This window comes from Tachysurus fulvidraco, chromosome 13 (genome assembly GCF_022655615.1).
Source record: "Tachysurus fulvidraco isolate hzauxx_2018 chromosome 13, HZAU_PFXX_2.0, whole genome shotgun sequence".
In the NCBI taxonomy this organism is placed as follows: domain Eukaryota; kingdom Metazoa; phylum Chordata; class Actinopteri; order Siluriformes; family Bagridae; genus Tachysurus; species Tachysurus fulvidraco.
The window spans coordinates 18067622-18086203 of record NC_062530.1 but is presented as its reverse complement, the minus strand read 5'-3'; the positions used below and the strand labels follow the sequence as shown (position 1 = coordinate 18086203).

The window sequence follows — 18582 nt, the reverse complement described above, 5'->3', positions numbered from 1 at the left end:
AGCTACAGTAGGTGGAAAGAGATGATTCGCTGTGGTGCCCCCTAACGGGAAAAGCAGAAAGAAGAAGAAGTAGTAGTGAAGCTTATTTTAATCCATAAGTTTCTATTTAGAATTCCTCTTGAATAATATTCTATGTAATAATGTTCTAGCTGACACTTTGTATGTCGATGCGTATCTCTCACTTTCTCTCTAGTTGTTTGATCTGGTACGCAGAGAGGAGACGCTGTTGAACGTTATGAGGAGTGTGACAAAGAACGGTCGCTCCATCTTCCTCACTGCTGTGCTAGCCATCATCCTGGTTTACCTCTTCTCCATCGTGGGCTTCCTCTTCCTCAAAGATGACTTCCTGATGGAGGTAGACCGTCACCCTGCACTCGGTATGCACTAATTAAGCTAGGGGAAAAAAACAGGATTGGGGTGGGCTGTAATCAAATTAGATTGGTGTCATGCATCTAAATATGAAGTTGGTTATTTTCCCAGTTATTGAGTCTTTTTTTATTTTTTTTCAAATTATTTCACAACTATTATAATAATGAATTTATTAAAGAATCAGATTTCATACTTTGTATCTGTTTATAGTTTTTTTAATGTTTGATCTATGAAAGATGTTATACCAACATTTTTGAAGAGCTTCATATCTCCTCTCTTTAATAAAATGAAATTAAAATGAATTAGACAGAAAATTCATCTTATGTACAGAGACAACGTACTTACAACGTTAACTGTGACACTGGAGACTCCTTCCAATAAACGTTAAATATATATCTCCTTACAGTAAAGGCCACCATATCAGACTTTTTTTTTTTTAATTCATCAGCTTTTTTGCCATACAAGCTTTTGTTTCTATGGAAACAGTATCATAAAGTGTGTTACCTACCTAACTACCTACCAGGTAAGCAAATCCTGAACCAATCAGCATAAAGAATTCAACGGCTCTGTTATTATTTCCGTGCCATAGTTTATATTCTAATCGGGTTATTTCTTCATCAGAGATCTGCTTTGTGTAATTCACTCAGTAAGCGTTCTTCTTTTCTGTTGGTTTTAACGATTCACTGAAATTCTGTTTACTGAAGCAGCAGCAGAGGATGGCAGCATACATACAGGTGTGTTATTGTTCATGGCTGTGTTTGTGTTTGCTCTGGTAGCACGTGTGCACTTGTGTAACCCAGCCACGGCCACGCCGCCTTATGTAATCCGCTCATCTGTGTGCCGTGCAGCACGACTCTGCTACAAGGGACGGAGGAAATAAATAATCACACAGTGTGTACATGCAGGGTCATGTGTGAACATGAACATTGTCTTTCTGCTCAGCAGTCATGGCAGCATGGACACGAAACAAATTAACCTTTAAAACTCCATTTCTACACAATTTGTCTGTCTCCTTTTTCTCATCATCACAGTATTTCTGCACTGTGTAGCAGACTATCAGTTCGAAAACCACACACCTCAATAGGTATGTTTACATGCGCCACTTACTTCAGTCTGAATTAATTAAATCCGATCGCAGATTCTAAAATTACTGTTTATATCTACCCGGAACATTGCAAACTGATTCATTTGCGTCTCCATTACATATATTCTCTCTCCTCCAATGACCAGTTCTTTCCACCAGATGCCATGTTTAAGACGTAAAACCGAAGACATAAATCATATACACCACTGCACTGAGCATGTGCACAAGCAGTTTTTGAATCTTTGAGAAAACACTCAGATTTTCTTAGCAAATTTTCTCCTATTTACTGGATTATTTCAGATTTACACCACCCCTTTAAATCTGATCAAAATTTCAATCTGATCGATTAACATGAAGGTTCTTCAATCCCAGTGAGGCATCGGTCCTGTTTGCTTGCATGTAAACGGAGTGTTCACTTTATAATTCATCTTTTATATTTAACGTATTTACTTATTAGCGATCATTAAAAAAAATAGTGTCAGGTTCTTATCCTGATTACGTGAACTGTCCGGATTCGAAATATCCACTTAATATCTAAGACGTTAATAATATCTTTTAGGTAGTCAAGAAAGACAGAAATTTGGACTAGACCCTGAGTTTCTGATCATTTTTAACATGGTTTTAGTCTTAAAATAAGTGACGTGACATACGGCTAAGTACGGTGACCCATACTCAGAATTCGTTCTCTGCATTTGACCCATTCAAAGTGTGCAGTGGGCAGCCATTTATGCTGCGGTGCCCGGGGAGCAGTTGGGGGGTTCGGTGCCTTGCTCAAGGGCACCTCAGTCTTCAGTAAACTGTTGAAGAATTTCTCAGTATTTCTACTTTATACGCTAAAGTAAACCATTTTTTTGGGAATATTTCTTCTTTAATTGTTTCTGTCAAGAACAACTGACTACTTTTCTGCTCAGCGTTCTATTTTACAGATGGACACACAAACAAGCTCATTACTTCATTCAGTGTCATTCAGTCATACTTTCTGAGCTGAATTTTTTATCACAGTTGTTTTGCAGAAAGGTATTTGTATATTTAGTTATGTAACACTGGTGAAAGAACTTCTTGATACACCTGCACAAATGTGCTTATTTGAACAAAGGCAAAATTTCCCCATGTTGTCTGGGATGAGCTGGGGAAAGAAATACAATATGCCTTAGCGCTGCTGTTTCTAATTGCAATTTTAGATGCCTGGTGAGGAAGGAAATAAAAAAAAAAAGTCAAAAATAGGCTCCAGGTTTAAGGGTTTAAAATGACTGTATATAAATATGTAAAATGTGTACATACGGACAAAAGGGCTAAACTGGTAGCTCTGTTCTGGCGGAGCTTTTTGCTGCCATGATTTAGCTCCACTTGTCCTTGTAGAATAAAATATTATAGTCTTCAAATCGAGTTGAACTCTAACTCAAGCACTTGAACGATCAAAACAGTAATATAGGGAATATATTTTGTAAGAATGATGCTCATCCCTCTAGTGCAGATTCTGAGACGCGTAGAAGTTCTGGAGGCGTATTTTGGTTCAGCATCATATCAAAATACTTCCCTTAAACTTTTCACGGTATATTCTCAGTATTCTGACAATGATAGATGAATGGCACTGGAGTAAGTAACTGAAGAACATTTGTCCTTGTGGTTCTTGTGCAGCTAGGATCATTTTGGGCCATTTCACAGAGCCTAAGAGCTGTGCGGTGGACAGCTGTCCGGATCGAACCCTGAATTCGTATCATGGTAAGCTATAGTGATTGAACAAACAGCATCAACTCATAGATACGTTTCTATAGGTGTTTGCAGTTTGATTAAGTTTAATAGACATGTTTTTTCACTAGTTTCATTCAAAGTATTTGTGCAAAGCTACAGAGGTTTGGTAATGTAAAGAATAGAGTGGAGATCCTTGAAGCAGAGAAAGTGGTAGTGTAAATTAGTAGCGCTGTTAAGAGTCTCATTGCAGGGTCACTTGTGTCCAAAGAAAACATAACCAGGATATTAAAGAAACAATGTGCTTTCCCAAATAGTTTGCCAGCTGTAATATACAGTCAAATGAGTCCTAAGAGTTAAGTGTGATATTTATTTCTTGCAGGAGTTTCGGTGGTTGTTGGGATTTTTTTTTAAACGTTGTTTGTATTCTACTGTTTTCTAGACGAGCAGAATACCGAGGATGCTCCAGAGCGAGTGTGTGACACCCTGCTCATGTGTATCGTAACTGTACTGAACCACGGGCTGCGCAACGGAGGTGGAATAGCCGACATTCTCCGCAAGCCTTCAAAGGATGTGAGCATACTGTAATGTCTTAACACTAAACACTTGAACAAGTGCAAGTCCAGACTATATACTGCATAGATGTGCTTAAAAAAAATCCTATGTTAATAAAAGTATATGAAATTCCCATGTATTTGGTGGTGGGTGTTTGATTGGTGCAAATGAGGCACTGTTAGAATTTATTGTGGTATTTTCATAGAAACAACAGTTTGAATTGTGATGAGTTTCATGTGAAGGAAATATAAATAAGATGAGATGCGCTTTTCTGGCATTTTCATGCATATGATGCAAGGTCCCAAAACCCCACTACTGCGATTATTCTGCTTTTGTGAGCACAGTGCTCTATTAAACATAATTAAAACATCATATACGCTTATTATGTGAGAAATCATCACAACTATGAATGCTTCAATTTGGTACAACATGCGAACAAAGGCTTGTATAATGAGCTATTCTTTAAAGCTGCACTGCATATGGGCTTTTTAATGACTGTTATTGCAATTCTTCATTTATTATACTGCTTGTATTGTGATAGGACTCATTTTAACCCACCAAAGTTTGAAACCGATGCTGCAAATCGTTCAGTCTATATGAAGATTTTGATTATTGTTTCTTTATATCCATTATCCGTTCGAACACCGAATCGGATGATGTGCACAGTAAGTTGTCAGTTGGTAGCAGGACGCATGCTGTTTTTTTCTCTTTTTTTTTCTGCAGCTTATATACAGTTTTCTGCAGTTTGAGCTTTCAGAGAGAAGCAGGAAATGAATATTTAGTAATGATGAACATCTCCATCTGTATGTAGGCCTGCAGTTTAACCATGGAAGTCTGAGATCATGAATCATACCATGTGATGTCATTCTGTACAGGAACCCATGTTTGCTGCTCGCGTGGTGTACGACCTGCTGTTCTTTTTCATCGTCATCATCATTGTTCTGAACCTCATCTTCGGTGTGATCATTGACACGTTTGCTGACCTGAGGAGTGAGAAACAGCGCAAGGAGGAGATCCTGAAAACTACTTGTTTCATCTGTGGTAAGTTACTCTGAATATCTACAGATGTTGCATCAGGTTATGGGAAATCCTGTAGGTGAAATAGCGGATTAAATGTTACAAAAATTAAAGTCTTATTAAAGTTATACTCGTTATAATAGTCATATTGTTTCTGCAGGTCTGGAGAGAGACAAGTTTGATAACAAGACAGTGTCATTCGAGGAGCACATCAAGAACGAGCACAACATGTGGCACTACCTGTACTTCCTGGTTCTAGTGCAGGAGAAGGACCCCACTGAATACACTGGTCCTGAAAGCTACGTGGCTCAGATGATGAAGGTCAGTCTCTGTCCTGTTAACTGCATTTACACATGTTGACAACAGAGCGGTAGGCTATACGGGAAAACCTGTAGATACTTGAGATTACTGTGGATGAAACCATTTAGAATCAACAGAAATAGATTTTTTTATGTAAATCATACAGACACTCTTGCTGCGATCGCTTTGAACTAAAATCTGTTTATTTAGATATTTTGAATATTGAATATTGTGTAACACTGAGTGTAACATTTACACTGAAATTGTGTAATCCAGTGATTTAAGAACAGTTTTTTTTTTTGTTTTTTTTTTTTACATATGTCACGGCTTACCGTCATGCTAACACTTAAACGATCGCTCGTTTCATGAGGTATTTATTTTATATATTTATTTTAGCTGAATTTTTAAATCAATCTGGAGTTGACTTTTTTTTTTTAAGTTATTTTGCTTCCATTGCTTGAGGAATAAGAATGTTTTCCTTGCAAATCACTGCATTTGATTGAATTCTTATGTTTGCACAAAATTCACACTAATCACCAGACAAAAAAAAGAAGAAAAAAATCAGCCACTTTTTATATTAATGTTCGTCTACAGCTGCAGATGTCTCCGGGATGCAGTAAGCAAAGTTCCCTCTGTGCCATTTGTGTGTCATGTGTGTCTCCAGTGCCTTGTTTTGTGTGTGGTGTGTGTGGTGTGTGTGTGTGTACCTGTAGGCGTGCGTATGTTCTGTCACCGAGCGTGTTGGAAGTAGTGTAGTGATTAACTGCTCATTAACAAGACCGCTGATGTTATGTTAACGAGCAGAGGGGAGACGGAAGATTTGCTGAGTCTTGCTTGTTAGCACTTTTTGGCAAGCACATAAGAATATGTCGAGCTGGGTTATTTAAAAACTTTGATAGTAATTAGGAAAAATTAGTTCATTAAACTTAAAACTTACTTCATTATGTATCCTAATAAACATAGTGTATAGATTCAATATTTTAAATAAAAATAAAGCAGAAGATGGATGGATAGACAGATAAGGACCAGAATTATTGGCAAGCTTGGGGAAGCAGACTAAAAATGTGTCTGTGGTTAAAATAATTCACCTAAGTTTTAACTGAATCCTGTTTCCATTTCTATTCTACTTTTAGTGTGTGTTTAGGAGCTCTTAAACGATCAGCCGTGACTTCCTGTTTCAGTGTCGGTTGACATAGGGGCCAAATTCCCATAGTCATTCATCACCATGGGGAAGTTCAGAAACGAGACAACATTGTGGTGTTTATGTAAATGTGATAATGGATATTTTTGAAATAGCTACATGCTTGACAATGCATTTTGCCACCGCAGTGTGATTTGCAGAAGAAAGCATTTTCAGGTCACGCATCAGATGCCTCCTTAACGGAAAGGATTTTCTTTCATCTAACCACAAATGTAAGCTCTTGTAAGTTCACTGAAGCTCACTAGACACTTCTGGTTTTTGGTTAGACGAGACAAAACAAAAATAGAACTTTCTGGCATCAAACACACTAGAAGGATGTAGCATAAAAAGAAGGCTAGTGCTACAGAAAATAAACTAATCCATGCTGTTGTGTGTAGGTTGTGAGGTTGTAACTGTTTTTCTTCCAAACCTTGTTAGGACACATGGCATTGTCTCGGAACTACCAGGAGTTGTTAAATAAAAACCAGTGTGCTTTCACCAAGTGGATCTTGGTTAGACAGGACAGTGATCTGATGGGAGTGTGAATGAACGGACGGATGGACAGATGGATGGGTTGTTGGACAAATGGATGGCTGGCTGGATGGATAGTTGGATAAATCGATAAATGTGGATGGGTGGATGGTTAGATGGAAGGATGGATGGTTAGATGGAAGGATAAGGGTGTCAATGGAAGGATGGGTAGATGGATAAATTGATGGATAGTTCATGGGTAGTTGGGTAGGATGGGTGGATAGACATTTTTAGGATGGTTTTTGAAATCATTAAAATCAATTAAAGGTTAGATTTCTGTCATTATTTAATTATTATTATTATTATTATTATTATTATTATTATTATAAAGACGTATATAACCACAAAGATGTATTTTACATGTTATGCCTGGATTATTTGATTCTTGCAGACAGTTTCAAGGAACATCCATAGGATTTTTATATAGATATTATTGACCCCTGAAATGGGAACAGGGGGTTATTAAACGACAGCTAATTTACAAGTCTTAAACAGGATTGTGCATCATTGTGCTGTACAGTAACCTCTGTTTCACATCCATCTTTGTGACGTTTACACCGGCTTCCACTGCTCCATGCTGCTCACTTACACAAAGACCTTGTGTCACTTTTGTCCACTTAACTGCTTTTGTATAATTATCTCATTAGCTCCGCTAATTATTCCAGTGTAGACGAATTACAGCCTGTGTTCCCCTTTAATAGGCTCCTCTCTGGAGTAAGATCAGAGAAGGAAGAAGGTTGTTTTTTGTACTTAAAATGATTTGAAGAAATCTGCGCAGTCTGAGAAAACCAGTCTGATTGTCGCTCATGTCTGAATTCTATAAAACAGCCACAAATGCTGAAAAATCTGATTTGGACAAAATTGTGCTTTTCTGCAACATACTTTTAAAACATTTACTTCATGTCAACAAAAATATATTCCACCAAAATGATGTGGAAGTGTTTTCCTTTCTTTTATTGCCATTCTAACAGGCTGTCGTGTAAGAAGCCACTCAAAAGTAGTGACGTGACATACAGCTAAGTAATGTGACCCATACTCAGAATTCGTTCTCTGCATTTAACCCAGTGCACACACACAGCAGTGAACACACACACCGTGAACACACACCCGGAGCAGTGGGCAGCCATTTATGCTGTGGGGCCCGGGGAGCATTTGGGGGGTTCGGTGCCTTGTTCAAAGGCACCTCAGTCGTGGTATTGCCGGCCCGAGACTCGAACCCACAACCTTTGGGTTAGGAGTCAAACTCTCTAACCATTAGGCCACGTCTTCCCCGGCTGCTTACAGATGTCTATAACCATGTGATTTCCTCACGCTTTGAAGGTTGTGTGGTGATTTGCTGTGGCATCTATTTAGCCAAGAACATAAACAGACCCGATCCTTATCAATCCACTTTGTAATCATGCCCATGAAGCTCGTACGCTGTGATGTCATTATCAGAAAAGAGAAGACTGCTTACATACTCTTGTACTAACAATTAAATGAACTAATACAAAAATATGAAATTTACACCACAGAACAGTTTTCACCCAATTAATTTGTGATTGCGTTTGAGTATGTAAATATTTTTTAAGGATTTTGTGAGAAACCAGCCCTTTTTTCTAGGCTTTGGCAAGATCGCAGAACTGATGCATGCCTCTAATATATTATGTAAATGTAACAATTTCTAATAATCTATAAACGTTATATTAATAAGCGTGGAATCACTACCAGATGGGCAGGACTGCTGCCCGTCGACTGAATAAAACGTTTTATAAAGATACTTTTTTTTTTTTACATTTCTATTTCATTGATTACATATTAAATACAACGAATATCATTTGCTTTAAGGCAGCCAATGCGTTGGTGTGTTGGGAGCTGGAACCTTTTAGTGCAATGCAACATATTTTCCTTCAAGAAACCTGGAGATTTCAAACCTATATATAGACGAAAATGTCAAAATTTCAGTGTGAAGGGTTTTCCCAGGCGAACATGCGTCTAATAAAACTGTCAGACGCCATCTGTCCAGTGTAAGTTTACTGGACATCTAGCTTATATGAAGTTATTTTAAAACCCCTGGCTAATATTTTGTCAAGTTGAGCTACGGTTTCTGTGTTTTCTTTATCGTTTACCTTGTGTTCACTTATTCTTTGTGGTCTTTGCAATAGAGAAAAGTCTTTTATGATTTTCTGATGAAGATCAGTACAAAAAAAAACCATAAAGTAAAACAGATAGAGGATATAAGATGAGAGGAGTTGCAGCTTTGTATCTTTGTGTGTTGCAGTTGCAATTATGAAGACAGCAGGACTTTTGAACTTTGCTTGACTATACTGTGATGGCTTATTATGCATACACACACACACACACACACACACACACACACACACACACACACAAATGAGAAAGTGTAAGCAGGTACTGCAGCAGCCACAGCAGTGTTATGTAAGCCATCTCAAGTGGCCCACTAATAGCTCAGCCCTTCCTCACACGTGCTTTCCTCTACCCCCTCTACTTTCCACACACTCACACACACACTCTCTCTCTCTCTCTCTCTCTCTCTCTCTCTCTCTCTCTCTCTCTCTCACACACACACTCACACACACACACAAACACACACACACACACACACCCCTACCCCACCGCTCATTATCACACAGTGAGTCAGGCATCTCCTAGGCAACACCATCGTCATACACTGTTGGCGGCAACAGAAAGGGGGAGTGGGGGGAGAGGCCGGGCCTCTGGGCTCGTGATCACTGCACAGTGCAAAGGTCACTGATTCTCAGTTGAATAACATGCATGCTCACACAGTATGTCTTTACTCTTCTCTATCTATCTACAAAATCTGAGACCGTCAGAGGTCAGCGTGTGCGTGCGTGCGTGTGTGTGTGTGTTTGTGTGTGTGTGTTTGTGTGTGTGTGCTGCTGACTATTAGAGGGGATGCAGTGACTGATTCTGTTAATCAAACCGATTGTTGCAATCATGTTTCTATTTCCATGCCTGGTTTGATGTTGCTGCATTGTATTTATTTTCCTGTTGGAAAGCAGTGGCTTAATTATGATCAGAGGAGCAACAACATAACCCGGATACTGGTATCTGTCTGGGCAGCTGCATCTGCACCTCAACTTGGATAGATTTCAATAGGGGGATTCATATGACACTTTTCTGTGCTCATATTCTACCATATTGTAAGACAAGAAAATAAGTATTTTAGTTTTTTGTTGTTTAAGGAAAGTGGGAAGGGGTAACAATATTTTTCATCGAGACTCATCGGAATGGTGGATTTTAAGGTGACTGTGCAGTAATGTGGAGTAAATAAATTAAGTAAAGAAATAAATCATGACAGTTGTCTAATGTTCACATCGATGACATTTTTCACTGCGTGTGTGTGGGGGTGTTTTAATATCATTACCATTTCTAACGGTGAACTGATCAATTTGACATTTGCTTGTAGGTCTGTTTAATATTTTCTTTTCTTTTTTTTTTTCTATCTATCTTCATTTCACGTGCAGTTATGACTGGGTTTCACCCATTTTTCTTGACAGAACAGAAGAGTGCCCTGTGATTGTAATCGAGAGCATGTGAGATGGTGAAAAGAGTGTTAGGGATTCCAGGCAGTGTCAGTGCTCAAAATACTTGTGCAAATCATTCCAGATTCACATGTTGTTTGGTTCATTAGCTCTTTTATTAGGGAGAAAAAGGTAGACAGCTCTGTTTTAGGTGTTGAGTGCTAAGTCCAGCTATCGTTAACTATACATCAGTGTTAAATTTTGCTGCTAGTGTGAAAAATTGAATATAATATAATAAAGTCAGTATAATATAATTGTCAGTGGATATGGTGGCAGTGTAAAGAAGAATGAATTATGTTGAACAAGCCTATTTGCACCTGTGATACTTGCTCCTGTGTGTAAGTATTGTACCACAAATCTATGGGGCATTGTGTGGGGCAACGAGACCGTGCCCCACTTATGAGTCATAGCCCCTCCCACGACACAGGGTCATACACAGAGGGTGCAGCCGATAGAGGAAACAGATTTTTTTTTTTTATGTCTAGATAAAGTCTGTGCAATACTGTGCTCTTATGCAGGACCTCTGATGGAGACCGAGTCTCCAGACTCTTATTTTAAATAAGGCTGACACATTTTAAGGCAGAGAATTTGCCTGGCTCTGCTGGATTCCCTCTACAGGAGGCAGATTTCCTGCATGCAGTGTGAGACCTCATATGACTCACAACTTAACATGCGACGCTGTGACTTTCAGCAGCTCTGCAGAAGTAGCTGAAGGTGCTTTTACATTTTACATACAGTATGCTCGCAACCTTGGGGTAACCATGGACAATCAACTGTGCTAGCGTGACACGCTCATGTCGGTGCTTTCTCTACAACATTAGAAGGGTTCTGCAATTTTTGTACACACATGCTGCTCAGGTACTTGTACAGTCTCTTGTCATCTCGGGACGAATAAAGGTATATCTCATCTCAAGACTGGACTGCTGCAACTCACTGCTGGCAGGTCTACATTTGAACACAATTCATCCTCTGCAAATGATCCAAAATGCAGCTGCATGACTTGTTGTCAATCTGCCTAAATTCTCACATACCACCCCACTGCTGTGATCCCTCCACTGGCTTCCGGTAGCTGCACGCATCAGATTCAAAACACTGATGCTTTCCTACAAAGCCAAAAAATGGACCAGCTCCCTCTTCCCTCAAAGCCCTCATCACTCCTCACACTGCACCTCACAACCTTTAGAGTTAGCAGCACTGCTCGACTGGTCCCACCATCTCTCAGGGTAAGAGGTAGGTATACAGCGAGACTCTTCTCTGTTCTGGCACCAAGGTGGTGGAATGAACTTCCCCTAGGGGGTCGAACAGTTGAGACAAAAGACAGTTGAAGACCTACTTCTTCAGGAAATAAAAAAAATGAAGTGTTTTGGTCTCGTGGTATCTTAAGTCTTTTTTGTTTGTGTCCTGCATTGTCTTTGCTTTGCTTTTTTCTTGTTTGTTCATTTAGTTGTATGTGAAACCAAATTAAACCAACTAGCAAATAAATGAAAAGAAAATAATTGATTTCGAGGTCTGTGTTTTAAATGGTTCATTAATTGTAATAGACAACCAAAGTTATATTTATTATGTTGGCTTTATAGAAGCCAACATTCTGTTTTCCTATTTGAGCTTAGACAAAAATTTATAAAGAGTAACTCCTCCTAGGGCTTTCGAGCCACATGAACCAAATTCGGATATGTTGTAGACCCTGGTCTGAAGTTTGTTGCTATTAGTAGTTTTCTAAGCAACCCGAGTACTGGTACTTCTAGTACCGGGTCTCAAAGTGGCCTTTTTTCCCCATAGACTCCCATTATAAACTTTGGAGATTTATAACTCTGCAAGCTTTCGAACTGTCTACACCAAACTCGGCCAGCTCCTTTAGGGTGATACTCTGAACAAAGTTTTAAATTGGTGTACCAACTGGCCTTTCGGTTGAGCCGCAGCCCCGCCCCCAACTTTTTTTCAAAAAACTTTTTACAACATGGACATGTGACACATCAAAACACTCAGAACAATGATGAGTACTTCCTCACGTGTATTCTGGTCACGTCACATGAAAAAAATAATTAGCACAACATGGACATGTAACATCAAAACACTCAGCCCAATGATGTCACACTTGCTTCCAAAAGTAACAATGACCCTTATGTCCACTCGTCTCCAAAAAGCACCGGCCTTTGCGAATACTTGCATCGTCAATGCCAACATCAAAGTTGGTTGCTACAAATTTGCTTTACAAATCTAGTTTAAAATGTTTTAAAACCAGATATACTTGGACAGATACAATAAAAAATTCAGAAATAGGTTTATCATCAATCATAAGGCAAATATATTCTAGTGAACATGGTCATAAATAATAGGTTCACTTATAAACATATCAAGTTTTTGAATTCACATACCTTTTTTATTTATTTTTTATTTAAATTTTTTTTCTTCTTCTTTATTTTTAAATTATTGTAAATGAACCCAACAAATGGCTTTAACTGACTGTGTTTCTGGGGAAGTTCAGAAACAGAATAAGACTTCACCAACACTTCAAGAGCTTTAATTCTGTAGATCCGAAGCAGGTGTTGGGTGTGTAAAAAGGCAAACTGGTTAAGTTGGTACTTTTCGGGAAAACGAAGGAGGATTGTGGTGTTGGAATTCCACAAAATGGAATTTGAATTTATATTACAGCTTTACCCTGAATACATGTAACCAGTTAATTGAAATTTCTAACCATACCATTTGCTGTTAATTCGTTGTTCATTTGTTGTTCGTACTGACTTCATACGAGATGATACTCAGTTGTTCGTGGAGCTGTACTCAACACTGTACTGAAGAGGCTCATTCTTTCACTGTTTACCTTCCTTATCCCGGCCTCCCTCAAAACCCGGTGTGGCCAAGGGCTCAGTTCATTAAAGTCAGTGGTTACACTCAGTTTACAGTTTGTCACACTGCAGCTGCTGTCTGTCAAATAGACTTCAGTTCCCCATAATGCACTGAAATTAATTAATGTTTTAAATTCCATGTTTCTTATATTTAAAGGAAGTTGCTCAGGCAGTTGAAAGTGAAAAGTGTTTTATTTCTAATTTTTGCCATCCAACGCAGGCTGCTAGCCTTCTCCCTATTCCATGTAAAAATATTCAGCAAAGAAGGGAACACGTGTAACAAGTTAGTATTAAATCTTGATTTGCATATTACCATCTTTTACTGATTAAATATGAGCCAAAACATTATTTACCTTTCTTATTTTGCTAGGTTTTTTTTTTTATTTGTCTTACTTTTACTGGCAGGTTTCTTTATATTGTATTGTATTATTGTGTTTCTTTAATATTTTTTCCCTAAAATATATGAGTCACTGTAGATAGACGGACATATAGAGGAGAGTGGGAGGCTGTCGAATCAAAATATACAGTATTTTGTATAGATATGTATAGAATCTTCTTAAAACTTGTGCGTTTATAAGGAAATGCAATAGGGTAGGGCACCATTTAGTGTAACATCCTGTTTAACGAAAATGGCTTCCTTGGAGGCTCATTTCCATGTGTGCCAACAAATGCTTTGTTTAAAGACAAAGCCATGTACGTGAGTAAGTCTGTGCATGTGTGATTGATTGCTTGCATAAGAGTGAGAGACACTCTGTTCCCACTTCTGAGCGTGGCCGCATCCTGGAACTCGCAGCACCTTTGCATCCGCCTGGCTGTGAAAAGCACCTTACATAACTGTATTTGATGAGTGGCTGAGCCTCACTGTTACCTCCTCCTTATCTCTCATACTGCCGGCTCACACACACAGACACGTGCACAAACACAAGTAAGCATTTATTTTATTGACCGTAAGTCCATGTGCTATAATACAGAATTATCCAGTATGGCATGTGGAACATTTCGCATTAGTTTTATGGTCAAATGTTGGTGGTTAATTCGCTTCAACTCTAGTGTGCTGATGTTTGTGAATGTTACAGGATGCTTAACAGTGTCTGTGTCCTTTCAGATTAGCAGCAGTAAAATTCCCACCATTTTCTGGTTAATCTTTAACCCTGTGGTTGATACTGTTTTATATTCTCTCTCTCTCTCTCTCTCTCTCTCTCTCTCTCTCTCTCTCTCTCTCTCTCTCTCTCTCTCTCTCTCTCTCTCCCCCCTCTCTCTGACAGGAGAAGAACCTGGAGTGGTTCCCACGGATGCGGGCCATGTCTCTAGTGAGCAGTGAAGGAGAGAGTGAGCAGAATGAGATGCGCTTACTGCAGGAGAAGCTCGATACCACTGTCTCACTCGTAGCAGTGCTTTCTTCCCAGCTTGCAGAGCTCAAAGAGCAGGTAACACACTCTTTCCAAGTCCTAGGACACAACAAATGAGGACCACGTACAGTACAAGTCTTTGTTTTTTTTTTTCTCTCTGAAGGGTTGCACTCCAACATCACTACATGCATTTATGTTCTGTAAAAATATGGAACGATAATATAAGCAAAAATGTAGACGTCATCCACCACACCAGTAGTCTGTAATTCTATTAGCATTTTTCTTTATCCCAAGTCTCATGCTACTATACCAAATAGTATATGAAATAGCATGCTGTGTAGCAGTAGCTATAATGGGGTAGGCAGGATTTTGACAGTGCACTGCAGTTAGGCAGTTTTTTCACCCAGTCATGCTGAGAAAGGTCAGCTTGTGTTAGCACACTGCTAAAAGTGGAGAACAGTTCGCTTGGTGTGTTAATGCCTTTAAACATGCTTAAACACCCGTAGATCCAGAGGTCTGAGTTTTCCAGTGACTTCATCCAACTTGCCCTGGCAATGTTATACTATGCTAGTCTGAGCTCTTAGGCCGGGCAAGGCAGCATAGACTAGAAAGCAGTGTTACCAGCTTAGAGACTTTGGTTCCAGATTTGCTGACTGTTTAGACCTTCTAATGAAAAAAAAAACAAACAAAAAAAACAGCTTAGCGATAAATCTGGTGCCTTTTTTTTTTAACAGACGTTGGTGACTGTCTTGAACTCCATACAGTTCTCTTCAACCCTAACACTAACTAAAGCAGGTTTACTCAGCTCTCCATCACTGTGTAAAACATGACTGTGTTGTGCTTCTTACTAATCCCTGATCACCATTATTGATTTCTTTATATAAGAGAAAAGTAATTAAATGTTATTTTAAGTTCTTTAATTGTAATTACATTGTAAGTAAAAGCTTAATTCTTCATGCACCTTACTTTGTGATTTGTAGGTCACCGATCATGATGAATACATTTGTATTCGTAATAGCAGATGACATCATCTAGTGACTTCTAGCAACATTCTGAGCATGCTCTAGCTACTTTGCTCTGAAAAGAATCGAGAACACTGCTTGAATGCCTCATCTTTGCCAGTGTTTCCATGTCATTGGCTGAGAGTTCATTGCCACTCTATTCGCCATTTCTCACTGATGCTGTGATGGAGCTGGGATTTGAGGGAACCAGGGATTAAAATGCAGACCATTACATAATCAGGTGTAGGAGTTCAATAAAGCTGAGTTTAAAAATAACTATTATAGAGGGTCTAGCTGTGTCTTTGAGCACATAAAGTATTTTTCCCTTAAATCTAAATTTGAATCCTTCATCCTGAGATCACCACATGTTTGAATCCCAATGATGCTGCAACCATCTGCAGCCAGAAACTAATGAAAAGGGAGGGATGTCATCTCTCTCTCTCTCTCTCGTCCTCATTTGGGTGACACTAGTCAGTAAATCATTTAAATGTAAATAATGTCCATCATCCCTCGTTGGTAGTTTTTGTGTCATATGGAGAGTTAAGAGTGAGTGGGAATTAGCAGATCAGAGTTGGAGAGTGTATTGGAGGAAAATATAGAATCTAATGAGCTAATGATACACTAGAAATGTTTTAATTAATTGCAACGTTTTCCCCTTGGACCTCATGTTTAATTTAAAACACTCTGAATCTGCTCATACTTTTTTTAAAAAGAGGTCATAAAAATAATCATCATCTTTCCCAATCTAATCCTCAAAACTCTTTAAATATGACCCTTTCAGGTTCCAGTCTAGTACTGAAGCTTATGGGTGCTGGAAAGGTGTGGAAATGTTAAATGTGTACAGCGACTCCTGAACCTGCACTGGGATCCTGATTATGTAGATGCTTTGGGTGTTCTAGCTTTCCATAGCTGTGGTCCATCACCTGTCTGCCCTGATTTTTCACAAACAGCACTGGCTTTATTCACATGTCAGTCAGGATAGGGGTGGGGCTAGAACGTCAGAATAATATCACTAATCCTTGCTGGAATTATAGTAAGCACCGTATATTCACTTGATATTGTGTACCCCAGAGGTGCCTCTGATTCCTGGTGGTCATGTGCCAAGGCCTTTTGTAATTCCCCTAGTCACGCTAGATATTAAGTAACTTATTAAAGCGATTTCTCTCTTGGCATCAGGCCTAATTAAACGAACCCTCCTAACCTCTGTGCTCCAGTGCTGCTGAGTTACATGCATCAGCCAGGGCAGTGGCTTTGCTTAGCTGGGTGTAAACATTCACATTGTCATTTCAAACAAACCAAACCAAATACAAAACCTTCCTGAAGACACCGATCCATCACTGACTGTGAGAAAAAGCGCAGCGTAACCTTCATGTTTATAGTTTTTCTTGTGCTTGTGTGCTGTTTTTAAGCTCTGATTTGAAATTAGGTGCAAAAAAGAGTACCTTCTAATGCAATACTTACTGTATAATCACCATGTAACCATAGTTTAAAATGTATACACTCTCAAACCATGTGGCAGCAACGAAGATCATTAAATGTGAAGGTTAACAACTTAAATGTGACGGATTTTTTGCACAAAAAAAACTTAGAATGCATCAAAGCTTAGTAATGTTTGCACAGTAATGTTACTTATTCTGAAATAATCACTTAAATGTGTTCCAAATATTCACTGACTTTTATAGAAATTCGTGGTCCTGTATATTCTACATTTCTGTTGCAGTGTTGCACAGAGTTTACCTGTGAGGGTTGAGCAGATTGATGGATTTGCCTCTTTCTTTCTGTGTGTGTAGATGACTGAGCAGAGGAAAAACAAGCAGAGAATGGGCTTTCTGGGTCCAACACAAGCCAACCATCACGTTCCCTCTGCACACTGAGAACACGACTGACAAGACAAACGACTCCCATCCACTCATCACAGACTAGGTTTCTGTTCGGACCTTGAGCTTCCAGAGAAATGCCTGGGGACTGTCTCATTCAAACTTCTTAAACGGCAAATCAGTGGTGTTTCCCGAGTCTCCTGTCTAGGGCAGATCAGTAATGGAAATGCTGCCTGTGGACTTTTAACTATAAAGTATTACTCGTGTTTTAAATGTCTTTCCATTTTATTGGTCTCACTTTTGGCAGTAACTGGAGAGCAGAGTAAGTCAAGGTGAACTTCAGGATGTACCTCACTCACTGGGGTTACTGCTGCTTTGGAAGTGCCTTAGAGCTTTTATCACACAGAAGAACTGCTGACTAAAGTGTCCTTTTACCCTTTAGAAAATACAGAACTGGAAACAAAACATCTCATCTTCAAGTTAAAGTTGCCATCTGGTTTCATTAGGAGTAACATATTGAAAATTGGTGGTCATCTTGTTGTACATTTGTGTTCGTTTTTACTGAAAATGTGCAAAGTGCCTTAAAAGTAAATCACTGCACCAGGGGTACTGTTTTAAAATGTGTGTAATTAATGACTGGGTGAATGTATGTGTGAAAGTTTGGTACGGTCCACTGTTGGCAGACACGCTGAACAGATCCTGCTGTGTCAAATATTGACTTAAAGCATTCCCTGTTTTAACATTTGAATGTGCAGTCAACAAGACAGTTTAACTCTCTCTTAAGTCACTTTTTCATGTTGTTTTTGTGTGGAGATTTGTACAAGTGACTTATACGAGGATCGAAAGGATGTAATTGAGATGAAATGCCTTTTATTTACAAGAGATCAGAAATGATAGACTATTTTATGTGATTATAATACTGTAATAAATACATATATATATATATATTTGAGTGTGCAGGACTATCATTTAACTATTTTTGTTGGTGCAGTCTAATTTTGAACACACACACACACGCACACAGTAGTAAAGTCACCTAGAAAGTCCCCTGCACTTCACCATGTGGCATTTCCCCCCCTCTGAGTATTTATAGTCCAGAGTTCTGCCCATCTTGAAGCAGTGGTAAATAATTACCATCCATGAATATAGGACTGCAGTCAACCACTCTGTCTTTTAGGGTTATGAAATGGATCCCTGTGAACTTTCACAGTGTTTTCACTACCGTGTTACAAGGAGAATTCAGATAACTGGAATCAACTTTTTGGAGGCCCAAATAAGATTTAAAATAGTCCAGCTTTA

The 18582-nt window shown here is 38.9% G+C and overlaps 1 protein-coding gene across 5 annotated transcripts in view; it reads left to right on the top strand.

Annotated features, from left to right (window-relative positions):
• Positions 1 to 18231, top strand: part of itpr2 (inositol 1,4,5-trisphosphate receptor, type 2) — an 83128-nt gene extending 64897 nt beyond the window's left edge. For 4 of the 5 annotated variants that reach the window (XM_027161422.2, XM_027161421.2, XM_027161419.2 and 1 more), the window contains 7 exons: positions 194 to 377; positions 3092 to 3175; positions 3585 to 3715; positions 4573 to 4738; positions 4875 to 5035; positions 14382 to 14543; positions 17257 to 18231. In XM_027161422.2, the coding sequence (XP_027017223.1) occupies positions 194 to 377; positions 3092 to 3175; positions 3585 to 3715; positions 4573 to 4738; positions 4875 to 5035; positions 14382 to 14543; positions 17257 to 17340 (972 nt within the window). In that variant the 3' untranslated portion in view covers positions 17341 to 18231. The remainder of the gene's footprint in view (positions 1 to 193; positions 378 to 3091; positions 3176 to 3584; positions 3716 to 4572; positions 4739 to 4874; positions 5036 to 14381; positions 14544 to 17256) is intronic. The other variant, XM_027161423.2, reaches the window with a different exon arrangement.
• Positions 18232 to 18582: the final 351 nt, after the last annotated feature.